The sequence below is a fragment of the Lepisosteus platostomus genome, chromosome 1 (assembly GCF_059453375.1).
Source record: "Lepisosteus platostomus isolate fLepPlt1 chromosome 1, fLepPlt1.hap1, whole genome shotgun sequence".
Taxonomy (NCBI): domain Eukaryota; kingdom Metazoa; phylum Chordata; class Actinopteri; order Semionotiformes; family Lepisosteidae; genus Lepisosteus; species Lepisosteus platostomus.
In genome coordinates, this window is record NC_142611.1 from 81,270,206 (window position 1) to 81,295,179 (window position 24,974).

The 24,974-nt window shown below is 48.7% G+C and overlaps 1 protein-coding gene across 6 annotated transcripts in view; it reads left to right on the forward strand.

The window, feature by feature from the left end:
* exoc6b (exocyst complex component 6B) overlaps positions 1-24,974 on the forward strand; it is a 147,678-nt gene that overhangs the window by 71,647 nt on the left and 51,057 nt on the right. For 4 of the 6 annotated variants that reach the window (XM_088639116.1, XM_088639152.1, XM_088639107.1 and 1 more), the window contains exons 12-20: positions 21-92; positions 1,259-1,356; positions 1,831-1,936; positions 3,385-3,494; positions 11,315-11,426; positions 12,720-12,854; positions 13,812-13,991; positions 17,245-17,274; positions 23,310-23,451. In XM_088639116.1, coding sequence (XP_088495242.1) covers positions 21-92; positions 1,259-1,356; positions 1,831-1,936; positions 3,385-3,494; positions 11,315-11,426; positions 12,720-12,854; positions 13,812-13,991; positions 17,245-17,274; positions 23,310-23,451 — 985 coding nt within the window. The remainder of the gene's footprint in view (positions 1-20; positions 93-1,258; positions 1,357-1,830; positions 1,937-3,384; positions 3,495-11,314; positions 11,427-12,719; positions 12,855-13,811; positions 13,992-17,244; positions 17,275-23,309; positions 23,452-24,974) is intronic. The other 2 variants (XM_088639124.1, XM_088639135.1) reach the window with 1 other exon arrangement.

The following is a 24,974-nucleotide window of genomic DNA, read 5'->3' on the forward strand; positions in this document are numbered from 1 at the left end:
TGTTGTGTTTTTGATTCCAGTCTTATTGCACTGATCCCAACCTGGTCCTGGATCTGAAGAACCTCATTGTGCTCTTCGCTGACACGCTGCAGGTGAGACCGCCAGAGCCGAGCCCCCTGCTGCAGGGTCCAGGCAGGCAGGCTTCCCTTCCCCTGGCATCAGTATCGATGGCTGTTTACCCAGCAGAGGGACAATATCGTGAGCAGCGAATTCTTCCTTCCAAGCAGGCATAACAGGTTATGCCAGTGTCTCGTCTTATTGTGTCACAGTGCCCCTCCTTTCAGCTCTCCTTCGGCCTTTTCCCACCAAAAGGAGGACATTCTGGTGCCTCCTGTTCCCCATTGCTTCTGTCGCTCCCTTCCACTTGTCTGATACAGACCAGCCTACGTCTGCTCACCTTCACCAGGAAATCCACTCCCAGTCTTCCTCTCGTGCCTTGTCTCTTCTCGGCAGAGCGATCTCCGGTCTGCACCCAGTCTAATCTCTTTCTCCGCTTCCTCAGTCCTCCTGCAGCCGTAAAAACTTTCCCTCCCTTAGTGCTGGGACTCTTGTCATATCTGTTGCCTCTCCAGCCGCTGTGCTCCTGGTTCTGTCCTCTCTGGACTGGGATCCCTTTGTGTTTCCCTTAAAAGTTGACCCCAGGTCCCCAGCTTCCGTCTGCTTGAAACCCCTCCCGTCCTCCGCTGCCGGCTCTCTCTCTGCTCTGCTCACCCTCCACCCCGGCTGCACGGCTGGCTTGTGTCTGCCTGTGCTCTGGGGCTGGAGCACACGTCTGATACTGGACACAGTGGACGCCACAGGGGAGTGCATTTCAGTCTGACAGCAGGAGGCATGTCTTCACGCAGAGCCGTGGGAGAATGGAGCACGCTGTCCAGCCATGTTGCTGGAACTGATACCCTGGTGTCTTTTACAAAACAGCTGGATGAGATCCTGACATCAGTTAACTGCTAACTCCCAAAGGGCCCAGATGTTACGATCAGCCTGGTCTTGTCTGTCACTTCTGAATTATGTTGAATTTATTGTTCAGTTCGTGTGCCTCTATAGGCTGTTGACCTGCTGAGAAATGACGTCAAGATGCAGACGCTGTAAACATGTTGTTTAATGTCTGTTGCCTGTGGGCGGCAGAAGTGACCATCTCCGTGAGGTTGGTTTTCAGTGTAAGGGAAGGCTGTAGCGTGTGTGTTATGGGAAGGAAGTGATCTGTGGCTCCGGGTTCTAAATGTAGCGTTTAGTCTTGTACATGTGCGTTTGTGCCCAGGGCTACGGCTTCCTGGTCAACCAGCTTTTTGACATGCTTCTGGAGATCCGGGACCAGTACAGCGAGATCCTGCTCAAGAAGTGGAACCAGGTCTTCAGGTGAGCGGATCAGGAGGCTGGTGTACCAGGCCAGCGCTGCCGAATACACAGGTCTGTGGGGAATGAGGCCTGCGGCCTGGAGCAGTGTCAGAGCAGGAAGCCATTCCTGCCATCATGTTCTTTATAGTTTATTCATTCCACAGCACTGTTGATTAGTCAGTGTCATTTATTTCTTGCACTCTGTAGAGCTCTCCCTGTTTCACTGTTAGCACAACAGGTCAGTACAAAAATTAAACTGCCGTCAGTATTTTCCCCCGGCTATAACTGTGAATTGTTCTTTAAACCCAGCAGAGGTTCTTTAAACCCAGTGATCACTTTCAGCAGTATTCATGTAACATGTGTCAGAGCTCAAACTTCTTTCAATATTCCTTGTTATTCTTAGATTGATTCCTTTTTTGCTGCAAATGAGATGTACTTTCTTACCATGCTGTAGCTACAACAATTCTTTCTTTTGTCCTACTTGTATCCACCCAGGGAAATCCTGGACCAGGATAACTACAGCCCAATCCCCGTATCCAGTGAGGAGGAGTACAGGCGTATCGTGGGACAGTTCCCTTTCCAGGACCCTGAGCTGGAGAAGGTGGGCAGCTGTCTGGATACAGTTCCCATATATGTCTAGTAACCCATGGATAGCATCCTTGTATATTTAACACTTTAAACTTTTAGAGAATTTTGCAACCTATCTCTATCTGCCCTTCTGCTTTTGTTGTCTGAGTTACTCTCTAATTGAGCTGTATAAATGTGCCGTAGGATGGGAGTGGCATTGCAGTTTTCCAAATACTAATTCCCCGGATACCTTCTTCCAAAAGGCTTATGGAAAGAGTCTTGATTGCGTGCTTGGAGACAGTTGCATTGGGATATCATATACTATCGATCCAGAGTGGGGTGTAGGACAGAGATTCTGTTTTTTGGGGAAGATTTGCTGAACGAGGCAGTGGTGACAAGATGATTTAACCTGTGGAATATTATGCCTTGGTGAGGATCAAGAAAGAAAAAGACATCACTGTGCCTCACTATTCAAGATAGAAGCAGTTCGTGCCTTCTGTATGCTGGAGGCCATACACTGTGTCTCACTCTCTGGCGCAATCACACTCAGAAGCTTCTAACCCGGAGATGGCATTGCCTACTCATGAGGAAGGCCAGATCACAGTAACCTGCACACAGTCCCCTGTCTGGTGAGAGAACCACGGAGGCCCAGTGCTCAGCAGCGTTCATGTCCTCAGCACTGGAGCCAGGTGCACCCTGGTGAAGATTCAGGGTTCTGTGTCGACCACCCTGATGGACGTTGACCAGTGTGGTGTGCTCATGCAGACGTCCAGGTGTGTAGGCTGACTGCCAGGCACTACAGTGATCAAGTCCCGGGACCTCACTTGCTCTGAGCCTCTTGTGGGCTCGTCCTGACGTGACACCATTCCAGCAGGACAAGACACATCCTCTCGCTGCTCGTGTGTCAACAGCTTCCTTGCGAGATCAGAAAGGGGCTGTTCTGCAGCAAATAACCTTTCATTGAACGTCTGTGGGATGAGCTGGGGTGATGTGGTATCCAGGGCTCAGAGCCCAGCAAACAGGCTCATGACCAGGTTCTTTAGCCTGATCAGGACAAAATCTTTAGCCCACAAGACAGCATCTGCAGCCCAGGGTAAAGCAGGAGCAGATTGTGCTGCTACTAGCAGTGGAGACGCATGCTGCTGTAAATCATAGTAGGCTCCCTGTCAATCAAACCAGCTAGTGCCAAATATGAATCAATATCATGAGTTCATGAATATCAGCAATGTTATCATTTCCTTGTAATAACTTTATGGAATTGTTATAGTTATTAGTGCACATGGTTTTCCTCTGATGCTCAAGTGCTGCCCTGCTGGTCGCCCCTCGTCCTTAGAGCTGAGGGCCCGGGTCTGACGGGATCAGGCTGTAGGGTGGCAGCCCAGCTGTCGGCGCTGTGTCCCAGCCTGTGTGGCACCACGCTGCTCTTCCTCCAGAGCCTGCTTGACGTCCTGCAGCACTTTGATTGTCCCGTCTGTCTTACAGCTGCCCTTCCCAAAGAAGCTCCCCTTCTCTGCGTTTGTGCCCAAGGTGTACAGCCAGCTGAAGGAGTTCATCTACGCCTGCCTGAAGTTCTCTGAGGATCTGCACCTCAGGTAGGCACTGGGGTTCGTAGATACATAAACTAACTGAAATGAGACTTGATTGAAGACTTTGCTGTTGGGATAAAATGACTTAAAACACTTAAAATTAGTTGTACCACTCATGTTGAGTTGTTATTCTCTCTCACACGCTAATGTTTCCCCTGTGCCTACACTCTTTACTACCAGAAGCACATGGTTACTCAACCAATCACAGTCACTCTGCTGGTCACCTGACTACTAATGAGGTCAAAGACTTCCCAGGAGCTCTTGGGAAATGTAGTGTCCTCCAAACACACTAAAACTGGGGTTTTTGTAAATTGCAAATGTTGTTGCAGTATGCCATTAATACTGTGAAATTGAAAACAGTAGTGTTTTTCTAGTAATTAAAAATAACTATGTGCCCTGCCTGGCTTGTTAATCACACCATTCAGCTGAAACTACATTAAGGTCTATTGTTTTGTGTAAGGTAATTGTAAGATAACTTGGTTTTCCAAGGATATCCAGGTTTAAGGAAAAACAGAAGATTAAGGCACTTTCCACAAGAACACTGAAAGAATATGCCTTCTGCTGTACCACACGCTGGGAGACAAGCTGCCTGGAGGAGTTCAACAGGGCATGGGTGCCTCCTTATTCTTACTAATGAGGAATTAGAATCATTATCAGGTGTCCTTCAAGCACCCTGCTTGAAAGATCAGTAGTAAGAAAGTGCTTCGAGAGCTACTGCAGACAGGACATGGTGTGATCATGCACCAGCACACCCTGAAATAGATGCAGAGGCTGTCATACCACAAGGCAGCTGTGACCACTGTGGAGAGCACCCACACAGCATTATGAACTCGCCCTTTGAGGTGAATGCAGTTGTTTTAAGGCTATGAAGATGGCTACCGACATTATTTCTCTGCAGTAATTGTATTTGCAAGCCTGGAGTCTGTGAAATCTGAGGTACCTGACATAGATCCTTCCACATTCTTAAAGGCTCCCTCTTTGGCGCCTCCTCTGTTTCTGTGTGCTGACTGCAGCCTGAAGCCCTGGAGCCCTGCTCTGCACCCCTCGCTGCTGGCAGAGAGCTATAGGAACTCTCGCTTCATACAGAGAGCTTGGCTGTCAGAATGACCTGGAGGTGTTTAAGTGCGCTGCTTTCACTTAGGACAAAGGTCGTTCCTGCAGGTCAGGGGTCATGTGTTTGGTTCCTGGCCTTGAATCGCAGACTAAAAATGTTAAACATGTGCTGACTTCTTTATTTAGTGAAAAAATGTGAGAGCATCCATATGTATTATTTTCATATTTGGTTTGTATTTTGTATTGTAAATATTTTGAAATGACAAGTTTTATTCAGCTCCATCGCATAAATAGCCCATATTAATATTAGTCCAGGGCCGTTTCTCTTTGACCAGAGCTACAGCTCTGTGGAGTCCTGCTCTCTCCATCCTGTTGAACAGAGGATTGCCAGCAGGACTTGAACTTGGCAGGAATGCACTTCCCTGTAACAGGATAGGGGGTAACCTAGCCTTCGAAATTATGGGCTATTACCATAATTAAGGTTGGGACTATTTGGTGAGAAATCACCGGCAAAGACCTCTTTTTTTTTTGCTTCCACAACGCAGTAACAGTATAGCACGGCATTTAAAAGCTATTGAGTTTCACACACAGCGGGGAAAAAAATAAAAGTAATTTTTCTACCCTGTTCAGGACATTATAAAGGACTCAGTGTTGGGAAGCATCTGTCGGCCGGCCTGCGGTTTCATCGGAGCTCCTGTGAATGTCGGGGCAGGGTGGGGCTCGGCTCAGGCGAGTGACATGTTGAATTAGCCGTGTCTCCAGGCGGTAGGCAGCCCTGAGGGACAGGGTCACCTGGTCAATGGCAGGAAGTGTGCAGGGTCAGTGCTGCCATCTGGGTGGAGGAACAGCACTTTTCTCCTCCTCATTGTGACCTCTGTGTTATTCACAAGAGCTCCGATTCAGACCTTTAGAAAAGGAGTCGTTTCTGCCTTTTCACCGTTGTGAGACGAGCACCCTTTTGCTCTCAGGGAATTCTGCACATTCTTTCTGGAGTTGAACAGAGAAAGAGAGGGGAAGTCCAGGTTCCTCGGCTCTTCAGACCCACGAACCAGAGAGCCGGAATCGCAGGGGCTGTGTTGCAGACCTCATCTGGTCGGACAGGAGAGTGGCAGGCTTTGTTTCCGAGACGAAACATCTGCTGCTCAAGCTTGCTGTAGGTTCGGTGTGGGAGGTATATGCTTTGAAGGAAGCGGTTGCGTTAACTCCAGATCTGTCTTTACATTTTGAAAGAAATCCTACACATTCTTCCTCTATTTCTCCTCGGACTGAAAGAAACACATCCCTCTGCTTGTTGGCCATCCTCGGACCATTGGTGTGACTTTCCGATTCCTCTTCTTCTTTGTAAAGGTTTCAGGCTTCCCTATATGGCGTGTGATCATTAGTCTATTTAGCTGTTCTTCTTTCTGATGAACTGGCAGGAGCTGTTAAGGAGTTCATTAATGTTAAGGATCCCATAACTTATAAGATACGCCCATGTGACTGGTCAAAGTAGCTTTGTGGTGCTATTAATGGCGGAACAGCTATCCATTGCTGTCAGTTTGGTCTTTATATATGTCAGGTTGGATCAGAAGAAGTTCTGCTTTCATGCATTGAGAAATGGCCTTAGCTAATGAATTTATATATATATAAATATTATGTGTATGCATACAGAGAGGTCTCAAACACCAAGAGATGAGTATTGGAACCAAGGGCATTGTGTTGTAAGGTATGCGTGCGCACATATATGGACATACATGTTGATTTGATCAGTGGAATATTGAGGGGGTATCATTGAATAAGGTTTAATGCATTCATTCAAGTACCACCTTCAGTAAGGTCATGGTAGATGTCGCTTCTCCACATACTTCCACACTTCATCACCGTGTCTCAGATTCTGTAGGTCAGATCCAAGTCCAGCTCCTGGCTGCACAGTGTGTGCTGGGCAGGTGCTTCTCTCTGCATGCCAAGGCAGGGCTGGAGGAGCTGCTTCCATCTGTAATGCCATAAACACACACGTGCACCTGTTACACGCAGAGCCCAGCCCACTGTACTACTGTAGCCGGTACAGCTCATGTCTGTGGCACAAAGCCAGCCATGTTGAAGCTAGCTCAGATAAGTTATTTCCCTCACCTTTCTTATTTATTGAAACACACTCCTTTGTGTATTTGAATGTGTGTATTAGTGTCCTGCATGTGTATGCACAACAGAGGAAACTGTACACTGTGGCATTATTTTCTTGTAATGTTACAATACCCTACCCTGCCTGCATGGTTGAAGTTAGCGCTTCTGCATTGCAGTTTGGGTCTTGGGTTCGATTCCAGCCTGTGATTGTGCACAATCCCTCTCATGTTCACTTGGGTGCGCTGGCGTCCTGCCCAAGTCTTGCCTTGCACCCAGTGCTGCCGAGGTCCCCACCCTCCCTGGGATTGCACATGCACGATGATTGCACATGCACGATGATTGCACATGCACATTTAAGAGAGTGGACAAGCTTTTATTTTCTTTGCTCCCTGTTTCTTTAAGAGAGGTACCCTGTCCATTCCTCAGGTTTTCTTTTGAAACATTTTGATATGATGATTATTACCAGGGACGAAAAATTAATAAACAGTTTATTCGTTCAAACTGAGTTCTTAAATCAACGATTGACACTACTAATAAAAGTCAGCGCTGGTAAGAGAGGGTTTTGGCCGGTGTTATGCCAGTGAATTCTTTAGGACGGCACAAGCAATTTCCCGATAGCATGTCTCATTAGGAAACTGTCAATGTCTTTTTATTTCTTCACTTTTTTTCATTCATGGGTTAGTCATATGTAATGAAAAGTAACCCCCCGTGGTTCTTTAACACTGCCTTCACTGCTGAGCAATGACAGGCACTTTGAGCTGGTCGCAGTATCGGAAAGCTCTGCTCAATTAATTACTCTCCTTCCTCTGGCCCTCTTCCAGGCTTCCTCTGCCTCCGGACTGTTGAGTTCAGGGGTTCGCAGTCCTGGTCCTGGACCCCCGCACCTGGTGGTTTCCATTACAGCCGAGCTTTGTGGTTAAATAAATCTGTAACTGGACTAATAGCTGCTTGCCCAGAACCTCTGCAATTTATTTTATTTCCGTTATAAGGCTGGAGGTTATGTGTTATGTTTAGTTAAGTTATGTGGGAGAAGCAATTGTTAAAAGGTAACCTCCTACATATTTAAGACCTGAAAGCAATTGAAGAGCTCAAATTGACCCTACAGTTAGGTCCATTAGGGGTTCAGTTATTTAACCGAGGGCTCAGGTGGAACAGAAACCAGTGGAACTGGGAACCCCTGTTTTGACCCAGCGGCGGGTTCAGATCAGGGTGTAATTTCTGTTTTGGACACAGTGGTTCTGGCTGTAAGAGCGAGCTGTTGTCTGTTCTCTTGACCTGAAACTGTTCCATGTCCTTGTCTGTCTGGAGAGTGTCTTAGGACACATTTAAAACAGGAGGACTGCGCAAAGTAAGGGTCAGTGATAAAGAATGCCATTCAGTTCAGTTGTAAAAATGATTTTTTCTGCACTATTCAATTCAATTCAATTTATTGTTACAGTATATAACGCCTTTCACAACAAGGTTGCCCCCTGGTGCTTAACGATACAATTGATTATACATTTTGTGAATACAGAATAGAAGACCAGAAGACAACGGAGGATAGGAACCAAAAACTCCTTAGCAAGGAGAGAAAAAACCTCCAGGTGTCCAAGGTCAACTGGTTGCCCAACCCTTTTGGGTGTGTTAACATTATATAATAGGCACTAGACAGCCTTATACTTCTAACTGTATTTTCTGCCCCAGTCCTGGAGTACCCCTGCGTCACTTGGTTTTTCTTCCTGTTGAACTAAAAATAGAAATGTGCCGGATTCCACTTTTCCACTCCAGAATGAAATGTGCTTTTCAGTTCTTCACACATGGAGGTCAAATGCGGGTCTTTTTAGGAGCTGACTTGAGACACTGCAATCTCATCTTCAGTCTGATTGTGCAAGCGATTTGTTCGGATCAGGACTTAATGAAGCTGCTGAGATGCCGACGTCCCAGGAATCCTCCCGGCTCACTGGTGCTCCTCAGCCTTTTATCGTGACTCCAAAGATGATGTCCGTCCCGAGGCCAGCAGATTGTGTGCTGCAGCCTTTTATCCCTCTCCGCACCGGAGGAAGGCTTCTCCTCTGAACAGCTGTGGTCTCTGTGGTCTCGGAGATCTCAGATATCTCGGCGGTCTCGGAATTCTCGGCGGACAGGTCTGGAGAGGCAGGGTCAGACTCGGAGAGGTGAAGGAATTCCGCCCGTTCCTGTGGTCCAGTTTTTTGTATGCTTGGTCTTTAGGGTTACATTAGGTATTAAGGTAAGCATAGCATGGATCGTCATGCCCTGTTCTTAAGCTGATGAGAATTTGGAAGGCGGAAAGAGAGTTTTGTACCCTGCGTTCTTGGGGAAGAAGTGCTCTCAACCCTGAATTCACTCTCCTTGACCTGAGGAGAGTGGCCAGTGTTGCTGTGGAATCTGTCTCTAGCAAAAGCTAGGACTGATTGACTAAAATAAATAGTGAAGGTTAAAGCTCAAGCATTTGTTCCCTTTTATAATGTGTTTCTTCTTGTGAGATCGTGTTGAATGTTGTTCCTGGAATTCCTGTTTGGTGTTCAGTGCGGTGTCATTAATCATGCAGACACACACGTTCCCTCCCTATGAGCAAGGGCACCATCCTTCTGAAACAACTCCTTAAAGCTAGGAAGTGTAGCGGTGAGGCACGCTGATGGCGGGCAAAGTAATGGAGTCTAATGAATGGTGTAACATCAGCTTGCTTCCTTACTACAGTTCCCCCTCAGCTCTGAAAGGCTTTTCTGGTAAAATCATGAAGGAGCGCTCAAAATAAAGCAAAACTGTCACACAAGGCAATCCTGAGCCCACATCTCTCCACTTCCAGGACTCACTGAAACCCATGCTGAGCGTCTGAGCGATGCACTGTGCTCTTTTGAGGTGGCCTGACAAGATTTCCTTGGCCCCAGAAATCCTCGCAGAACACGGGCAGGTGTCGTGCGCAGGAGCCCCTTGCTGGCTGTGTTTGTGCTTGTTGGGGCTCTCCCAGGGCTGTTCAGGGATCAGCAAACAGTCAATAATGGCCCAAGAGCCCGTTTCCTCCCTGTGAGTGCGGAGAAGCTCTCTCACGCGATCGCTGTGGCCCGGGTGTCTGCGGTCCGGGATGCTGCTGCTGTGCCCCTCTCCAGTGGTGGTGTGTTTCAGGAGGGGGAATGCAGGCTGGAGGAGCAGTCTCGCAGCCTGGTCTGTAAGAGGAGCTCATGTCGGGCATCAGGACCGAGTCTTCCACCCTTATCTGGGGTCTCTCACATGTGTTCCATCTAGCCCCTTGTTCCGTTTTCAGCTCTGATTGTTTTGGCATTCTATCTGCTCCACAAAGTCTGGCTTCTCTGACAAGACTTCTCCGAGCTGTTTGGAAGGAAGCAAATGAAGGGAAATTGAGTTTCGTGTTGAAACCCATCCCGGGGTCTGCTGGAGAAACTTCACACTGTGAGACGAGCTTGTCTGTACCTGGAGCTCCCAGCCTCCATTCCTTCTGGTCCATGATATAAGAAGAACAAGAACCATCTTATTTAAGAGCTGTCTGACTGTAATGAACTGGGAACACGGCAAAGGAAATTAATTCTTCTGGAAATGAAAATGGCACACATCCACAACAGCGCTCTCTTGCACTCTATTTTGCCTGTAAGCAGTCTTGGAGGGCTCAGACTGACTGCAGTGACTTAGCTTACCCTGCTCATTTTGCTGGAATGTGTAAACTACTAGTTTGGCTTTTCAGCATCTCAGTATTCCCTCATTGTCTCTCAGCTGCCAAGTCATCTGACTGTCTTCGTGGAATTCTGGGAAGTCAAATTCCAAAATTCTTGTTTGGCCCCTTGTCCAAAGAAAGACAAGCAATTTAGTAATTTTTGAAGGAATGAATTTATAACCCAAGAATCTGCTAAATCTTCTTTATTTCTTGAAAATACATCTTTGCAGAACTTTTCAGAGCCCACTCTGTCTTTACTTTGGGAGTGTCAGTAACTGGCATCTCCAGTGAAGTTCCTTACAAGAAGATACAAGAGGTTTTTTTGTTTCTAATGCTGTTCTCCTTTGGAGTAGCTTGCTGGCTTGGCACAGTTCAGAACGCAGTGGGGGAACAGCGCTACATAGTTTAATGCTGCAAATTACAGAGGAATGGACAGAAGTGGTTGGGTCTTTGCATTTAGGCAGCTATTAAGTCGTTCGTCAGCATGTCCTGACAACTTCTGGTTGACTTGTCTGTGAAAATGTAAAAAAATATCATTCTGAAACATGCTTTCTGCGTTTATTCTGATGAGTAGTTTAAGCTGTTTTGTTCAACACTTTCAATTACACTTCATGAAAAAATCTGTATAACACCCTCACAAATGCTATGCCACTCCAGAATTGGAAAACGTTAAATAAATCACTGCCAGCTTTATCACATTCTCTTTTATAAGCCAATTCAAATGTAGAATTATGCATAGGGCAGAAGTGTAAGTAATAAAGTTCTGGTGATTCTTGATTTCATTGAGATTTAATATCATTGTCTTAACTGAGCAGTGCTGTGAGCCATCACCAACACTTGTGTGAGAGTAATGTCATTTACAAAACTGCTGCATGTTGTTGTGCTGTGGAGCGTTCATGGCAGAGTTACAGTGGCGTTATTAAGCCTCCTTCAAAGAAAAGCGCTGCAGCTCCTTTTTGACCAGTTTGGGACAGGCTAGCCCAGACTGACTGCTGTCTGTGTTCAGCTCCACAGAAGTGGATGACATGATCCACAAGTCCACCAACCTGCTGCTGAGCCGGACGCTGAGCCACTGTCTGCAGTACGCCATCAAGAAGAAGAACGTGGGCCTGACGGAGGTGAGCAGGCGGCGGGGCTCGGTGAATCACAATCTCCTGCCTGAGTGGTCACTCCTCCAGGCCTGCAGGGAACCTGAGAAGGTCAGCGATCGCAGCCTTGCAAAGGATGTCAATTTGAACTTGAGAAGCTTTATTCCGTGCTGAAAAGACAAGAAAAGAAACAAGCTTTTCGGCTGTGGAGCCCTGTTCAGGTGTCAGACAAAATCCTTTAGGAGTGATGTTATAATGACAGCACCTGTAGAGGAGTAGGGGGTGTTTAGAAGGCCTGGTCTTGGAACAGATCGCTGTGAAGAGACGGAGTGCTGGTTTGGTGAGAGAGGAGGTGAAGGAACGCCGAAGAGATCTAGAGAAAGATTAAACGGAAGGCATAGTGGGTTGCAGCAGAAATGAACTGAAATAGAAGGCTCCACAGCCGAAACGTTGTGTTTCTTTTCTTGTCTTTTCTGCATGGTATAAACCTCTACTTGTTCCTTTGCAGCCTGCGCATCATGAAGTAAGCTCCCTACTCGAACTACATTTGAACTAATCAAGCAAGTTACTGATTGACTTAAGTCTCGGCCAGGTGAAAACCTGGTGATTCCCATGTGTGGGGGTTCCAGGGCTTTTTAATCCATATTGAATCAGAGCTCTACTGATATCGAAATGCTGAGGGAAACCTGGAAGCATGCACACCACTCGAAGGAAAACCAATGAGACGCCTGGCTGACCTGCTGATCACAAACGGGGCTCAGTATCTGCTGTACAGGACCTTGTGACATAGCGCCAAGCTGTGTGGTATCGAGCACAATGCAGCATAATTCTGAAAGCCAGTGAGTCCAGGGGAAATGAAGGAGTCACAGGCATTATTGTCCTTTCGACCTGAGGCTTCCTGTTATGGGTAGTGATAATGCTGAGCTGTTTTGTTGTTGTCAGCCACACTGCTCTCGTCATCCGCACTGCCGGATCCGTTCGCACGCCTGCTCTCCGAGCTGTGCTGTGCACTGCAGTTTGCCCATATCAACTGGCTTTGCTTCTGAAGTGGGTGTGAAATGGGCCAGTCCAAGCTCTTAGCAGGCAGATTTACCGTGTGTTGATAGACACCTCTAACCCTTCTCCTGTCTCATTGTCCAGTAAGTCCAGTCTTGGCAGTCCACTGTGGACAGGACTTTTAAGTGCAGTCGATGTAAAGATGGTCATCATAGCTCTATGCTTGTGGTCAGCACAATCATTACTGAGACAGTTGATGGCGTGTGTGTCCTGTGATAAATTACATCAGTGTTGAGGGGTCTGTGTTTTTACTCTGTTCTTTACCAGCTGGTCCAGATCATTATAAACACCACTCACCTGGAGCAGTCCTGCCACTTCCTGGAGGAGTTCATCTCCAACATCACCAATGTGCCACCTGACACTGTCAATGCCACCAAGCTCTATGCCACCTCCACCTTTAAGGTAGGCAGAACTTGGCACAGCCTGGCACTGTTCTCCAGCTGCTGCCTGCCACTGCCGAAATGGGCATCGCTCAGCAACCACAACTACTAACAACCCTCTTTGCACAAATAATAAGAATTGTTGTAGTAATAATATGATTCAGTTTACTGTGATTCTCCTGTTTTATCACAGGGGTTGGGTAGCTCTCGGCTTGCTGTACGTGTTGTTAAGTGTGAAGAATGGATGTTATATAAACCCCACATGCTCCGCCCTCGCCTCTCTTCCCTGATCCCGCTGCTCGTTTTCTCTTATTCCTCTTCCCTCCTCTCCCCCCCCCCGCCCACTGCCTCTTTCCTTCGTCTCTTCAGTCCTGGCCTCCCCCCCCTCCTTCCTCTCTTCCTCCTCTCCCACCTCCTCTCCTGTGCTCTCTTCCTGCCTCCTTCCTCTCCTCCTCCTCTCCCGTGCTCTCTTCCTGCCTCCTTCCTCTCCTCCTCCTCCTCCTCTCCTGTGCTCTCTTCCTGCCTCCTTCCTCTTCTCCTCCTCTCCCGTGCTCTCTTCCTGCCTCCTTCCTCTCCTCCTCCTCCTCCTCTCCTGTGCTCTCTTCCTGCCTCCTTCCTCTCCTCCTCCTCTCCCGTGCTCTCTTCCTGCCTCCTTCCTCTCCTCCTCCTCCTCCTCTCCTGTGCTCTCTTCCTGCCTCCTTCCTCTTCTCCTCCTCTCCCGTCCTCTCTTCCTGCCTCCTTCCTCTCCTCCTCCTCCTCCTCTCCTGTGCTCTCTTCCTGCCTCCTTCCTCTCCTCCTCCTCCTCTCCCATGCTCTCTTCCTGCCTCCTTCCTCTCCTCCTCCTCCTCTCCCGTGCTCTCTTCCTGCCTTCTTCCTCTCCTCCTCCTCCTCTCCTGTGCTCTCTTCCTGCCTCCTTCCTCTCCTCCTCCTCTCCTGTACTCTCTTCCCGCCTCCTCACCCTCTCTCCTCCTCTCTGCAGGACGCGCGGCACACGGCGGAGGAGGAGATCTACACCAACCTCAACCAGAAGATCGACCAGTTCTTGCAGCTGGCCGACTATGACTGGATGGCGCCGGCGGGCGGTGGGAAGGCCAGCGACTACCTGAGCGACCTCATCGCCTTCCTGTGCAGCACCTTTGCAGTCTTCACACACCTGCCTGTGAGTGCCCCCCACCCTGCCAGGGGTCCTCCAGTCCTGCCAGAGGGCCAGTGGGGCAGCAGAGAGCCAGTGGGGCAGCAGGAGCGCCAGAGGGCCAGTGGGGCAGCAGGATCGCCAGTGGGCCAGTGGGGCAGCAGGAGGGGCAGTGGGCCAGTGGGGCAGCAGGAGGGGCAGTGGGCCAGTGGGGCAGCAGGAGGGCCAGAGGGCCAGTGGGGCAGCAGGAGCGCCAGTGGGCCAGTGGGGCAGCAGGAGGGCCAGTGGGGCAGCAGGAGCGCCAGTGGGCCAGTGGGGCAGCAGGAGGGGCAGTGGGCCAGTGGGGCAGCAGGAGGGCCAGTGGGGCAGCAGGAGGGCCAGTGGGCCAGTGGGGCAGCAGGAGGGCCAGAGGGCCAGTGGGGCAGCAGGAGCGCCAGAGGGCCAGTGGGGCAGCAGGAGCGCCAGAGGGCCAGTGGGGCAGCAGGAGCGCCAGTGGGCCAGTGGGGCAGCAGGAGGGCCAGAGGGCCAGTGGGGCAGCAGGAGCGCCAGTGGGCCAGTGGGGCAGCAGGAGGGCCAGAGGGCCAGTGGGGCAGCAGGAGGGCCAGAGGGCCAGTGGGGCAGCAGGAGCGCCAATGGGCCAGTGGGGCAGCAGGAGGGCCAGAGGGCCAGTGGGGCAGCAGGAGCGCCAATGGGCCAGTGGGGCAGCAGGAGGGGCAGTGGGCCAGTGGGGCAGTGGAGTTCTGTCAGCAGCTGCCTCTGTAGATCAAGCATCTCATACTGGGTAGATGAGAACTGGACTAAAAGGCAATATTAAACTTTATTTCATATAACACTTTTAAAAGTTGCTTCTCAAAGCACTTTAGAGTAAGGACAAAAACACACAATGAGAGGAGACAGCAGAATGACCCTGCAGTGTTTGGAAGGGTTTGGAATACGGCAGGAAAGGAATGAGGCGGAGACAGAACCAGGCTGAATACGAGTGAAGACACTGACATTTTAAATCACTCTAAATTCAATTGGTCCATGAGAAAAGAAGAGCAAAAAGCAGAGTAAGACAATGGTTACTGAGCCAGTCCAGCTTGTTTGATATCTGACTGTAAGTGATCCGCAGATGTTAAGGAATGCACTTTAACACGATGGCAGGGCTCTTGTGTGTTAGACACCCACAAGCCTTAGTGTAAAGAAGTGACTTCTTTCTTTCAGTGGGTAATGGGGTCCCATGTTAACAGTTTATGAGGAGCACCCATGTGTGTTTGTCTTGCGCTGATTCTACAGGGCAGGTGGTAGGATCTCTTTGTTCTCCAGTCAGTTTCTCAGAGCCCTGGTTACCCTGTCCTCTTTAAAGCACAGAGAGTGTTCGCTCACACTGTAGTGTTCCTACGCAGAATCATTGTTATAACACTTGTACTGTTTGTGGACTAACGCAGGCCCTGACACCTGCGTCAGTGTCTCGTATCTGGACCATCAGCCTTGCAGGGCCCAGATCCGCTTCTCCTCCGCTTTCCTGTTGCTCCAGGCCATCGCTCAGGAGTCTGCCCGGAGGTCTGATGACCCCAGGCTCACCCCTCACCGTGGGGTTAGTCTGACCACTGAGACCATGAACTCGTGGATACAGCTCTGTTTATCTGCCAGTGGAAGTGCACTCGGTCATTACTCAACATAAACAGAAAGGAAAAGTTCCAGCTCTTTGAGGCCAACTGCAGCCTCGCGCTGATCACAGGAGACAGTGTCACCCTGGTGAAGCAGGACATGACCTCCCTTTAACCTCAGCAGAGGCACTTTACTGAAACAAAAGCTTCCGTAAATACAATGTGCTTTTAATCGGTTTCGAGAGCAGCCAAGCACTGAAAGCTTTTTCTGACCTAGTCTGTACTCCTCAAATCCTTTGGACGCTATGACCACCGAAAGGACACAGAAGGAGAGGTCAGGCCTTTTGCAGGTGAAATCTCCTAGAACAGGAAAACAATCAACAGGCAGTAACTGAATTCCAACTACAGTGGTGTGCAACAGAAATCATAAACTTCCTCAAACCCGGGGCTCCAAACTGTCTCCATTATAGCATACTGCCAGTCTCCGAGTCCAGGAACACGCTTCTCTCTGATCCCTGGAAGACAGGCAGATGTGCTAATACTTTCAGATGCCTTCAAGGACACATTCAAACACCCAGGAAGAACCATTCAATTAGTTTCTGGTCCTCCACTTCACTGCAGAATGCCATAAACTAACTTTTTACCACAGTGATATGGATGTTTATTACAAGGAATAAGATGAATAAAATATTTCCTACTTCCTAATTTAAACACTGAATTTCACAGTTTTATTACTTTGGCGGCTCAGAAATATAACAAAATGTGTGATAGTGAAGAATAGGGTTTTGACAAAGTGTACATTTTGGTATATGGTGCTGGAATGTTACCTGTCTATAACTGATTGGCCACTAACTGAGAGCCTTCCTCAATCTACAGTTTTAAAGATAGATCCAGCGATTTCAGAGGCCTCTTTGCTCTTGGTGGTCACATCTTGGGTTAGAACAGAGACTCCCTCCAAACGCACATTAAATACAACCGTAAGGATGACAAAGCCCCTGTGTTTCTGTATCGTGTTCCTCCTCGAGGTGCAGGGGTGGGAAGAGAGCCGAGGGGCACCGCGTGACGAGATCCGGTCTGGGTCCGAGTCCCTTTCAGCAGGAGCTACTGGTGTCTCACTTACTCATTACAATATAATATTTATATGCACATGCTAACTACAGCAGTTTGGTATAGTTTGATTATTGTTTCATACTAGAATTTAGAATTTATTTACACTTTCAGAAGCGATACCCTTATTCTTCAGCAGTGACCAGCAATTTGAACAGCAAGGAACTAAGTTGTCTGTGTTCCTCCCAGGCTTGCCCTGGGCAGTCAGGTCTAAGTCAGGTGTAGGGGTGCTCATCTCCAACCTAAGAACATCCAGATTGAGGTTAGGACGCTTTTACGTGTCTGTGTTTATGAGCAATACAGTTGACTTTGGAAGACCTGTGTTTCTAGCAGTGTCTCAGTGAGCTGCAGAGCAGCGCGTCAGTCTTACCCAGGTGCTGCTCGACTATGAGGATGTTGGTTGGAAGCCACAGTGCAGGCTGAGTGGCAGAGGTCAGATCAGAAGGCGCAGTGTTGAGTGCTGGCAGTCAGGCTGTTGGCTACACAGTGGCTCGTGGGGATCTGTGTGTTCGCTCAAGTGTGGCTGCAGTGCTAGCTGGGTGTAGGAGCAGACTCTGACCCTGCTCTGTTGCCCTCTCCTGTAGGGAGCAGTGATTGAACATGCCACCATGCCGGTGAGTAATGCGTGTGCATGATGTGAGATTGCCGTGTGCTCTAGGCGCTGTCGTGCCCTGTGGACTCAAGTGCTCCTTCAGCATGCTGGGAAGGGGGTGTGGCCTGGATGGACGTATGGCCTTGGTCTGTCTGCTGAGAGTCTGTGCGATTATCAGCATTAAAACAGCTGCAGAAGCACAAAGTCTTACGCCAAGCTTCGACAGCTAGCAAGAAAATCTAACACGCATGCAGAACAGGAGCAAATAGAGAATAACCTACTTTCTAAAAAATAAATAACCTTATATAATCATATTTCATATTTGTAACTTTGAAAGCATGTTGCAGGAAATGTATGATGTATGTCTTTTGTTGTGTTTACAGGAAAAACAAAAATATCTTAGGTCTCTTACAGCAACTAAGTAGAACATCTGTAAAAAATACTGTTTAGATCTCTATACTGTAGCATCCACAATATCTGAATGATCTGGAGATTCTGACGACGGAGAGGAAATATGAGACAAAAGCTCATATTCTGTGGAATATATAGTACCTGGAAGATCAGAGTTGAGTGTTTGATACATATACAGTATGTCTCGATAATGAGAACCCAAGTCCAGGAACCTGTGTGTGGATTTGAAACTGAAGCGAATTTCTAACAGAAACCGTTGTGGCCAGTAATTTAGGTGTCTAAAAAATGTGCGTTTATTTAATAAATAGGTTTAAATAACAAATTGAACCTAAAATATTGACCTATAAGTGTTCTTCAGCTGGCTAACAGGTTAGCTCTGCTGTGCGTGTCATCACTTATCTCAGGTGTACACACTGTGGTGAGAGACTTGTGGGAGTACCTGGTACGCTGGCTTCTTCCAGGCAACAGCTGGCTGAGATCCTTGGATCAAGTCACTGATGGGTTGGACAGCCTCAGGTGTGATGTTCTTATACCCCAGCAGACTGTGCTGCTGCGAATCTGGCTGTGCGCTGTCGCGGTGCGCTGCCGCGGTCGCCGAGCCTGTGAGACCCCCATGGCTCTCGACGGTGAAAACCAGAGAAGCACACTTGCTGCCCCCACTCCCACACTCCTCAGCCCCAGCGAACGCCCCTGCCCCCCTCTGCAGCCATGCCCTCCTCCCCTGCACAGGCTAATGGATGTTTATTTTCACAGCCGTTCGGGGTTGAGTACTTTTTAACGAGCGCTTTGATGACCGCTTCCTTAATTAATGAGGCCGGCGCTGCCTGTCTCCTCCCCGGCCGCGGCTCTCTGCAGCCCTGGGGCTGATTGCTGCCATGCCTCGCCCTGAGCCTCTCGCACAAGCGCAGTCTGGACGTGTAAATAAAATTAGACCCTTTCACGCTCGATTTCCCCCTCCTGATTGACTGGAGGCTGTGTGGTTTGATGAAAGGTGGCTGGCGGGGAGGGGGGAGGGGCAGTTGCCCCCGAGGCTGGAGCTGGGCGGCTGAGAGGGGCGAGTGACCCAGGCGCTGGGGAGAGAGAGGTCCCCCCGCGTTACAGACGAGAGGAGGCCGGTCTGGCCGTCTGGCTAGTCGACCTGTGGTTCTCCTCCAGCCGTTTCTTGAAAGAAGCCATGGCATGGGCTTCAACAGCGTGGCTGGGTAGCTTGTTCCAGCCTCCCACTTCCCTGTGCGTAAAGGAGTGCAAGATTGTAGCTGTCCCTGTGATTCTGTTGCCTTTTCCCCAGTGAAGAAGCCTTCCAAGGGCTCAGAGCAAGCTGCTACCAGTCAGGCGATCGGTGATGTGTCCTGTCCTTATCCACAGAGCCTGCTCTACTGGTGCTGGTCCAGTATGGATACAGTCTTGTCCCACCCCCCCAGAGGTGCTAGGGCCTGATCTCTGCCTTTAGCTCATGGTTGTGACAGCTGGTGTGGTGTGTATGTCCCACCCATCTTCTTCCCCAGATGACATCAGAGCCCCGGCACCGTTACTTGTCAGGTGTTGAAAAGTAGGTTCTTTTATAATCAGTTTGGCTCTGCATTTTTAAATTAGTTATGTTCTGTTGCTCCTAATGAAGTTGGTTTTCTATTTGTCTAACATGATCTATACTGCCGGTCGTGTTTCTTGGCGTGAAAGTAATTTGAGACTTGTCTCCCCCAGCTGTCTGGGGGAAGTCCAGTCTGTGCTGGTGAGGGCTTGGGTGGGGGGGTGTCACGGTGGGCAGGCTCTAGATGGCTGGTAGAGGTTGGAAGAGCTGCCTCTAGGAATTTGTCAATGAAAGCTTTGGGTTTTCTGCTCTGTGTAAATAGGACTTAAATAGTTATTTTAAGATATTCATTTTATTTTAAGTTTATGTTCTCCTCTGTACTATTTGTTTCTGTGCAGAGTTCTACCTTTTTGTCAGTAGTGTTCCCAGTCATTTTGTCTGTGATGATATAGGAGTTTCAGGGGTGGTGTTGACACAGTCCTGCCCTGACCAGTGACAGAGCTGGACAGGGAGGTCAGCATGAGAGACGGGGCTCTCCGTGTGGCTGATCAAGCTCACGTGTTGCTCTTTAAACATATTTTGGTGTATCACTGTCTTTTTTATATTTTTCTGTGCTGAAATGAGCCCTGTCCTTCTGACGATTGTGCATGGAAGCTGTGATGTTAGCTTAGATTGATTAGTTGCTGTTTAAAAGTGACTAATTTGAGGTTTCACCAGGTTTTTTCAATATTTATTTTCTAAATTGTTTTAAACTTTGCGCTGCTCAGATGGTCAGGTGCTTCATGCAGGGAGATGTCCAGAGTTCTGTAGCCTGCCAAAACACAATAAGGACTCAACGTGTGAAAAAGGTCAGCCTGCCCCGCTGAAGTTGCGTGACGGACAGACAAAAAGAAAAAAAAAAAGAAGAAAAATGACAGCCTTACGCGGGTACAGTCCCCTCTGGGACTGCCGGTGAAACAATCGTCCCCTTCCGGGGCGGCCCTGCTCGTCCCTTCGGGGTGTCCAGTGTGCTTTTAAAGAGCCCTCACAGCTGGGACTAGTCAGGCCAGGCGTGGCCCCAAGCTGGACACGCCCCGGGTAATTCCACAGTATGAGGAAGAATTGGCTCATACAGACACCTTCTGTGTTCATTGTTCTGTCCATCATGCCTTTCATGTAGTCAAGCTGTGTAGAGGGAGATACTGAGAGGTTTTCATCTTCTCTGTACTACCTATTTATTTATCCATTTGTTTATGTATTACATATTGTTGGGATTTCATGCACTTCATGTGATTTTATGTGATGTTTTATGTTTTGCTTGTGTGTTTTGTAATTTTATGGGAGAAGCCAAAAGCAAGTTTCCGCCGTAGTGAACAATAAGGTATCTATCTCTGTATCTGGCCGGTGGTGGATGAGGTCAGTCTGTTTCTTGCTCTGTCTTCAGGTGAGCAGGAGTGCGTGGTGAACTCCTTTCAGTGTTGGGTGACGCTTTTGTGACGTCAGCACCATAAAGGGAAACTTCTCAAGCTCTCTGGCCTAATTAGGAAAACGAACTAAGACACCGTTTCAGTGATGAGTCTCAACTGCCTGGGGAGCCTGACCTTTGCAGTAATAGAAGCTAATTTATATTCACCGTCTTTTGCGGAAGGCCGATAATGAAATTTAATGACTCTGTTGTTAATGGCAGACGCAACCCTTTTTTATGATTCATGTCATTCCAGGGATTTCATTAATGAACAGGGGAAGAACAGTCCTTTCATTAAAGCGATGTCAAGTGTAATTAGAGTAATTACTGCTGCCGAATGGCTCTGAAGCTAAAGTGCATTTCTCGGTTGCGCCAGGTTTGGCGGCCGAGAGCCGTTGTGGGTGTTTTCAGAATGATCGTCGCGAGCTCGGCACGACCCCGCGGCCTGGTGTCTTGCTAATGACTTGGGTCTACCTCCAGATTGAATGACAGAGAGGGCGTCGCAAGAGTGGTCCAGAAAGCCGGGGGTTTGGCAGTTCTGGATCAGTGAATACTGCGTTATTAACAAGCGCTATTATGCGCTGAGTGAGCCCTTCAGATGGAGTGGTTTCGCAATCAGACATATGTTACAGATGTAAACATGAAAGGGACTCAGTATTACGCATGTTTTGGATTTGTGCTGCAGTTGTGGTCATTAAGAGTTCTGATGGTCTTTCACGCTATGAATGGCAATGTTGCGTCACCCTCTTGTCCTTTGTTTCATCAAAGTTTGGTTTTTAATCTGAAGTTTTGTAAAGCACCAAAGCATAACTTTTGCTGAACGGTGTTTCAGCTGCAGCGTCTGAGCTGGACTGTCCTGGCTCCTGTGCTGGGATTGTGCTCCCTCGTGCTGCAGCAAAGAGCAGGAATGCGGCCAGGAAGAGCTGTGTTCTCCTGGTGTGTGCATTTGTGCAAGCGTGTGTGATGGTGTCAGCGAGCTGAGAGTAGTGAAGGTTTATTCCACGGCGAAAGGAAAAGAGACACAATGTTTCAGCTGTGTCACGTTGTGTTTCTGTTCTTCTCTTTCAGCTGGAATAAACCTCTAATTGTTCCTTTGCAGCCTGTGCATGCTGAGGCAGCTCCCTACGTGAACTTCACAAACAAGGAGGACACAAGAAAACGATGTGCCTTTAAAACTGAAAGCCAGGAGCACTTCTTATCATCATTCTTCTGTTCCCGTGGCTGTTTATGATAGTCCACACAGTACTCTGCAGTGTCCAGGGGCTCCCTCTTGGTCAGCTGTCATGAGCACCTCAGCTCGTCCCTGACTCCCTGACTTCTGCGCGCCCAGCTCTGTGCAGTATCACAGAGCTCAGAGAGCTGCCACAGGCACTATAATCGCACCCTCATTGATCACTCTCCTCCAGGGGCCTGCTGCCAGTCCAGTGTGGCGGAGATGGGAATCCTGGGCTGTGCGTACAGCCTGATGGCATTGCCAGGCTGCAGGCCGCGCTCGCTGACCTTGGCCACAGGGAGGGGGCTGTAGGCAGGGACACGCAGGCCCAGTTAACGGGCCTGCCTGCATACTGCAGGCTTCAAGGGCTTCCTCTGCTCTGAACGAGAGCCTGAGGGCCATTCTGATTCTCCGTACCAACACTGAAAAGAGGGGACTGATACCTCTGTTGAAGAGTTGTTTTTATTGTGGTCTAAGCTGGACTGAATTAAGCCCTGTTATTATCTGCATTCTGGGCAGAGCTCTGACAGCCACCTTGGACAAGGCCAGACCCCAGAGAGCCGTGTGCAGAACGGTGCCGTGTGTCGTGTTGTGCTTGTTAAGACGGTCAGGATGGGATTTACAGTTACAGAGTGAAATACACAGGCTTGTAACTGAGCTTCAGCTGATGAGTATCGGTGTCCATTCCTCCGTTCCTTCACTCCCCAGTAACCTTCCCAAAGATGGACAAAGTGCTTTGGCTCAGCTTAGGAAACTCAGTTAAGATTTTCACCTGGAACAATTGGCCATTATGTGCTTCATGAATTGGGTGATGAAAATGATGAGCCGGGAAGTATTGGAGATCAGTGCCTGCTGTCAGACACTGTAGAAGCCAGACATGTGCTGTGCTCAGATCAGTGCAGCTGCAGGACACAGGTGCCGCCTGGTCTCATCGCTGGCCAGTGCAGCTCCAGGTGTCCTCTGGTTTCAGCTCCAGCCCAGCTCTGTGACTAAACTGGCATCTTGACTGATTCATTAAAGCCTACATGGTCTTCAGTGATAACCGGTAATGGTGTAACAAAACTTGCTGAAGATTCAGAGTTTAAAAAGTATGAAAAATATTTAATTCAAAATGAGGAAAATGTTTGTTCCACTTTAGAAATCAATCAAGCATTTTGAGATCTAGTTTTAACTGGGATTGTTACTTGCTGCTTTTCCCTGAAACGAGTGGCGATGATCACGATTACCAGATAGTGTGGGGAACAATGGGTTTAATGAGATCATTGGATCAGGAGGTGCACAGTGCAACGGAAATTTAAAATTGTCTCATCTTGGGTGATTGTCAGTCCTGTGCTGTGTGAAACGCTCACGGTCTTTGTGTTGGTGTCGGAGCTGTGTGCATCACTTGTCCTGTGCTGGCGCGCTGGAGGTGACCTGTCAGAGAGACCCGTATTCACAGAGGCTTTCCTCCTGCTGTTCCAGGGCAAGGTGGCCCAGACAGCCTGCATGTCGGCCTGCAAGCACCTGTCCACCTCGCTGCTGCAGCTGCTGCTGGAGGCCGGTGTCCGTCAGGTGTCCATGGGCGCCCTGCAGCAGTTCAACGAGGACGTCAAGGAGTGCGAACGTGAGTTTCCCGTCTTCCCAGAAGGGGGCTCCCTCTTCACTCCCTACAGCTGCCACTGGCACTGCTTTCACATAAAATTAATAAATCTTCAAGTGGACGTCTTTTCATGACTCCTGTGGGAAACATCTATCCTTAATTCAGGGCTATATATACTTGTAGAGATATCATGTTTCTTAGAATTAAGAATACTGTAACAGGAGCTTTGAAACGTCTTTGGGAGGCAGTCCATTCATCAGTAAAGCTCCTTCTTTAGTGCTGAAGCTGCTCCTCAAATTTGCAATAGAAATAAACAAAAAGAGCAAAATATTCTGATGCACTATACCATCACAGCGTCTAATTAAAAATACAGTGGTTTTCATCTAGAAAAACTCTGGCATGTAACAGAATTATGCACACAAAACTAGTTCTCTTTGAGCACATCAAAAACCCCTCTACCCCGCCTGGAAGTCCTCTGATGGATGTTATTTATTAGTTGTCTAGGGGGAAAAGTAATTCCTCAAGCAGAACAGCTCACATCAGCTGCTTTGAGTTTCACAGAGTGACAGGTACAGGCTTTGCAGGCAGCCAGTCCTGGAGTGGTCCAGCATGAAAGGGGCGTGGCTGAACAGGGTCTGCCTCCCTCCTCTTGCCCAGCCTCTGCCCAATCAGCACGCTCAGAGAGGGAGAACTCCCCGCCCCGCGGTGCTGGCCTGGTGGGCGCTGACAGTCAGACAGATGGAGGCCGCCTGACCCTGTGATACATCACTGTCTCACCTCCCGCTATCTGCGTCTCAGGAGAATGGAAAAGGCACACACAGACAGTTCTATAGACTACCGGTTCCTTCTCACTGCAGTTAAAGTGGCTTTTGTCTAGAGTTCTGCTGATGGCTCCAAAATATTTTAGAGAAGAGTGGTTGTTGAGAGGGGGAGGAGAGGCAAGGGCAGAGGGGGTTTGGGGTGTTTTGCTGGAGTCTTCACTTTTTTGCCACTGGTGAAGAAGTTAATTTTCTACAAGAGCAGGTGCCCAGCAAAGCTAGTTCAGTAACTGAGTGACGTTGTGGCAATTACTGTTCTACCTCAAGAAAAGAAGTGAAGGCTTGGCTCTTTTTCTGAGTGTCAGGAAGAGTTAGGAAGGGTCTCTAGCTCCTTTCATCCTCGAACTCTGAGCCACACACATTCTTCTTCACTAATTAGTCATTTTTTAAAGTCGCCACAGTATTGCGAGACTCTTAAATATGGCTTAGCAGAAGTGCAGAAGCTGGAGGAGTTCACCAGAGGACGAGGAGTGGGTCTTTGGAGTGGAAATGCTGCTTGCATGAGGCCAAAGTGAGGGAACCGTCTGTCTGTGGGCAGGACTCACAGCCTGATACATGTCATGTGCTGCTTTTGCAGCCTTTAGTTCCCTGTCTTGAGTCTGAGAGGTTTTGGATATACCAGATATGAGGACCTAGTGTTGGACATTCCCCTGACAGGCTGTAGGAACTGAACTTTTCTAGTCTTGAACAGAAAAGACTGTAAAAGAACCTGACTCCTCCTTTGAAGGA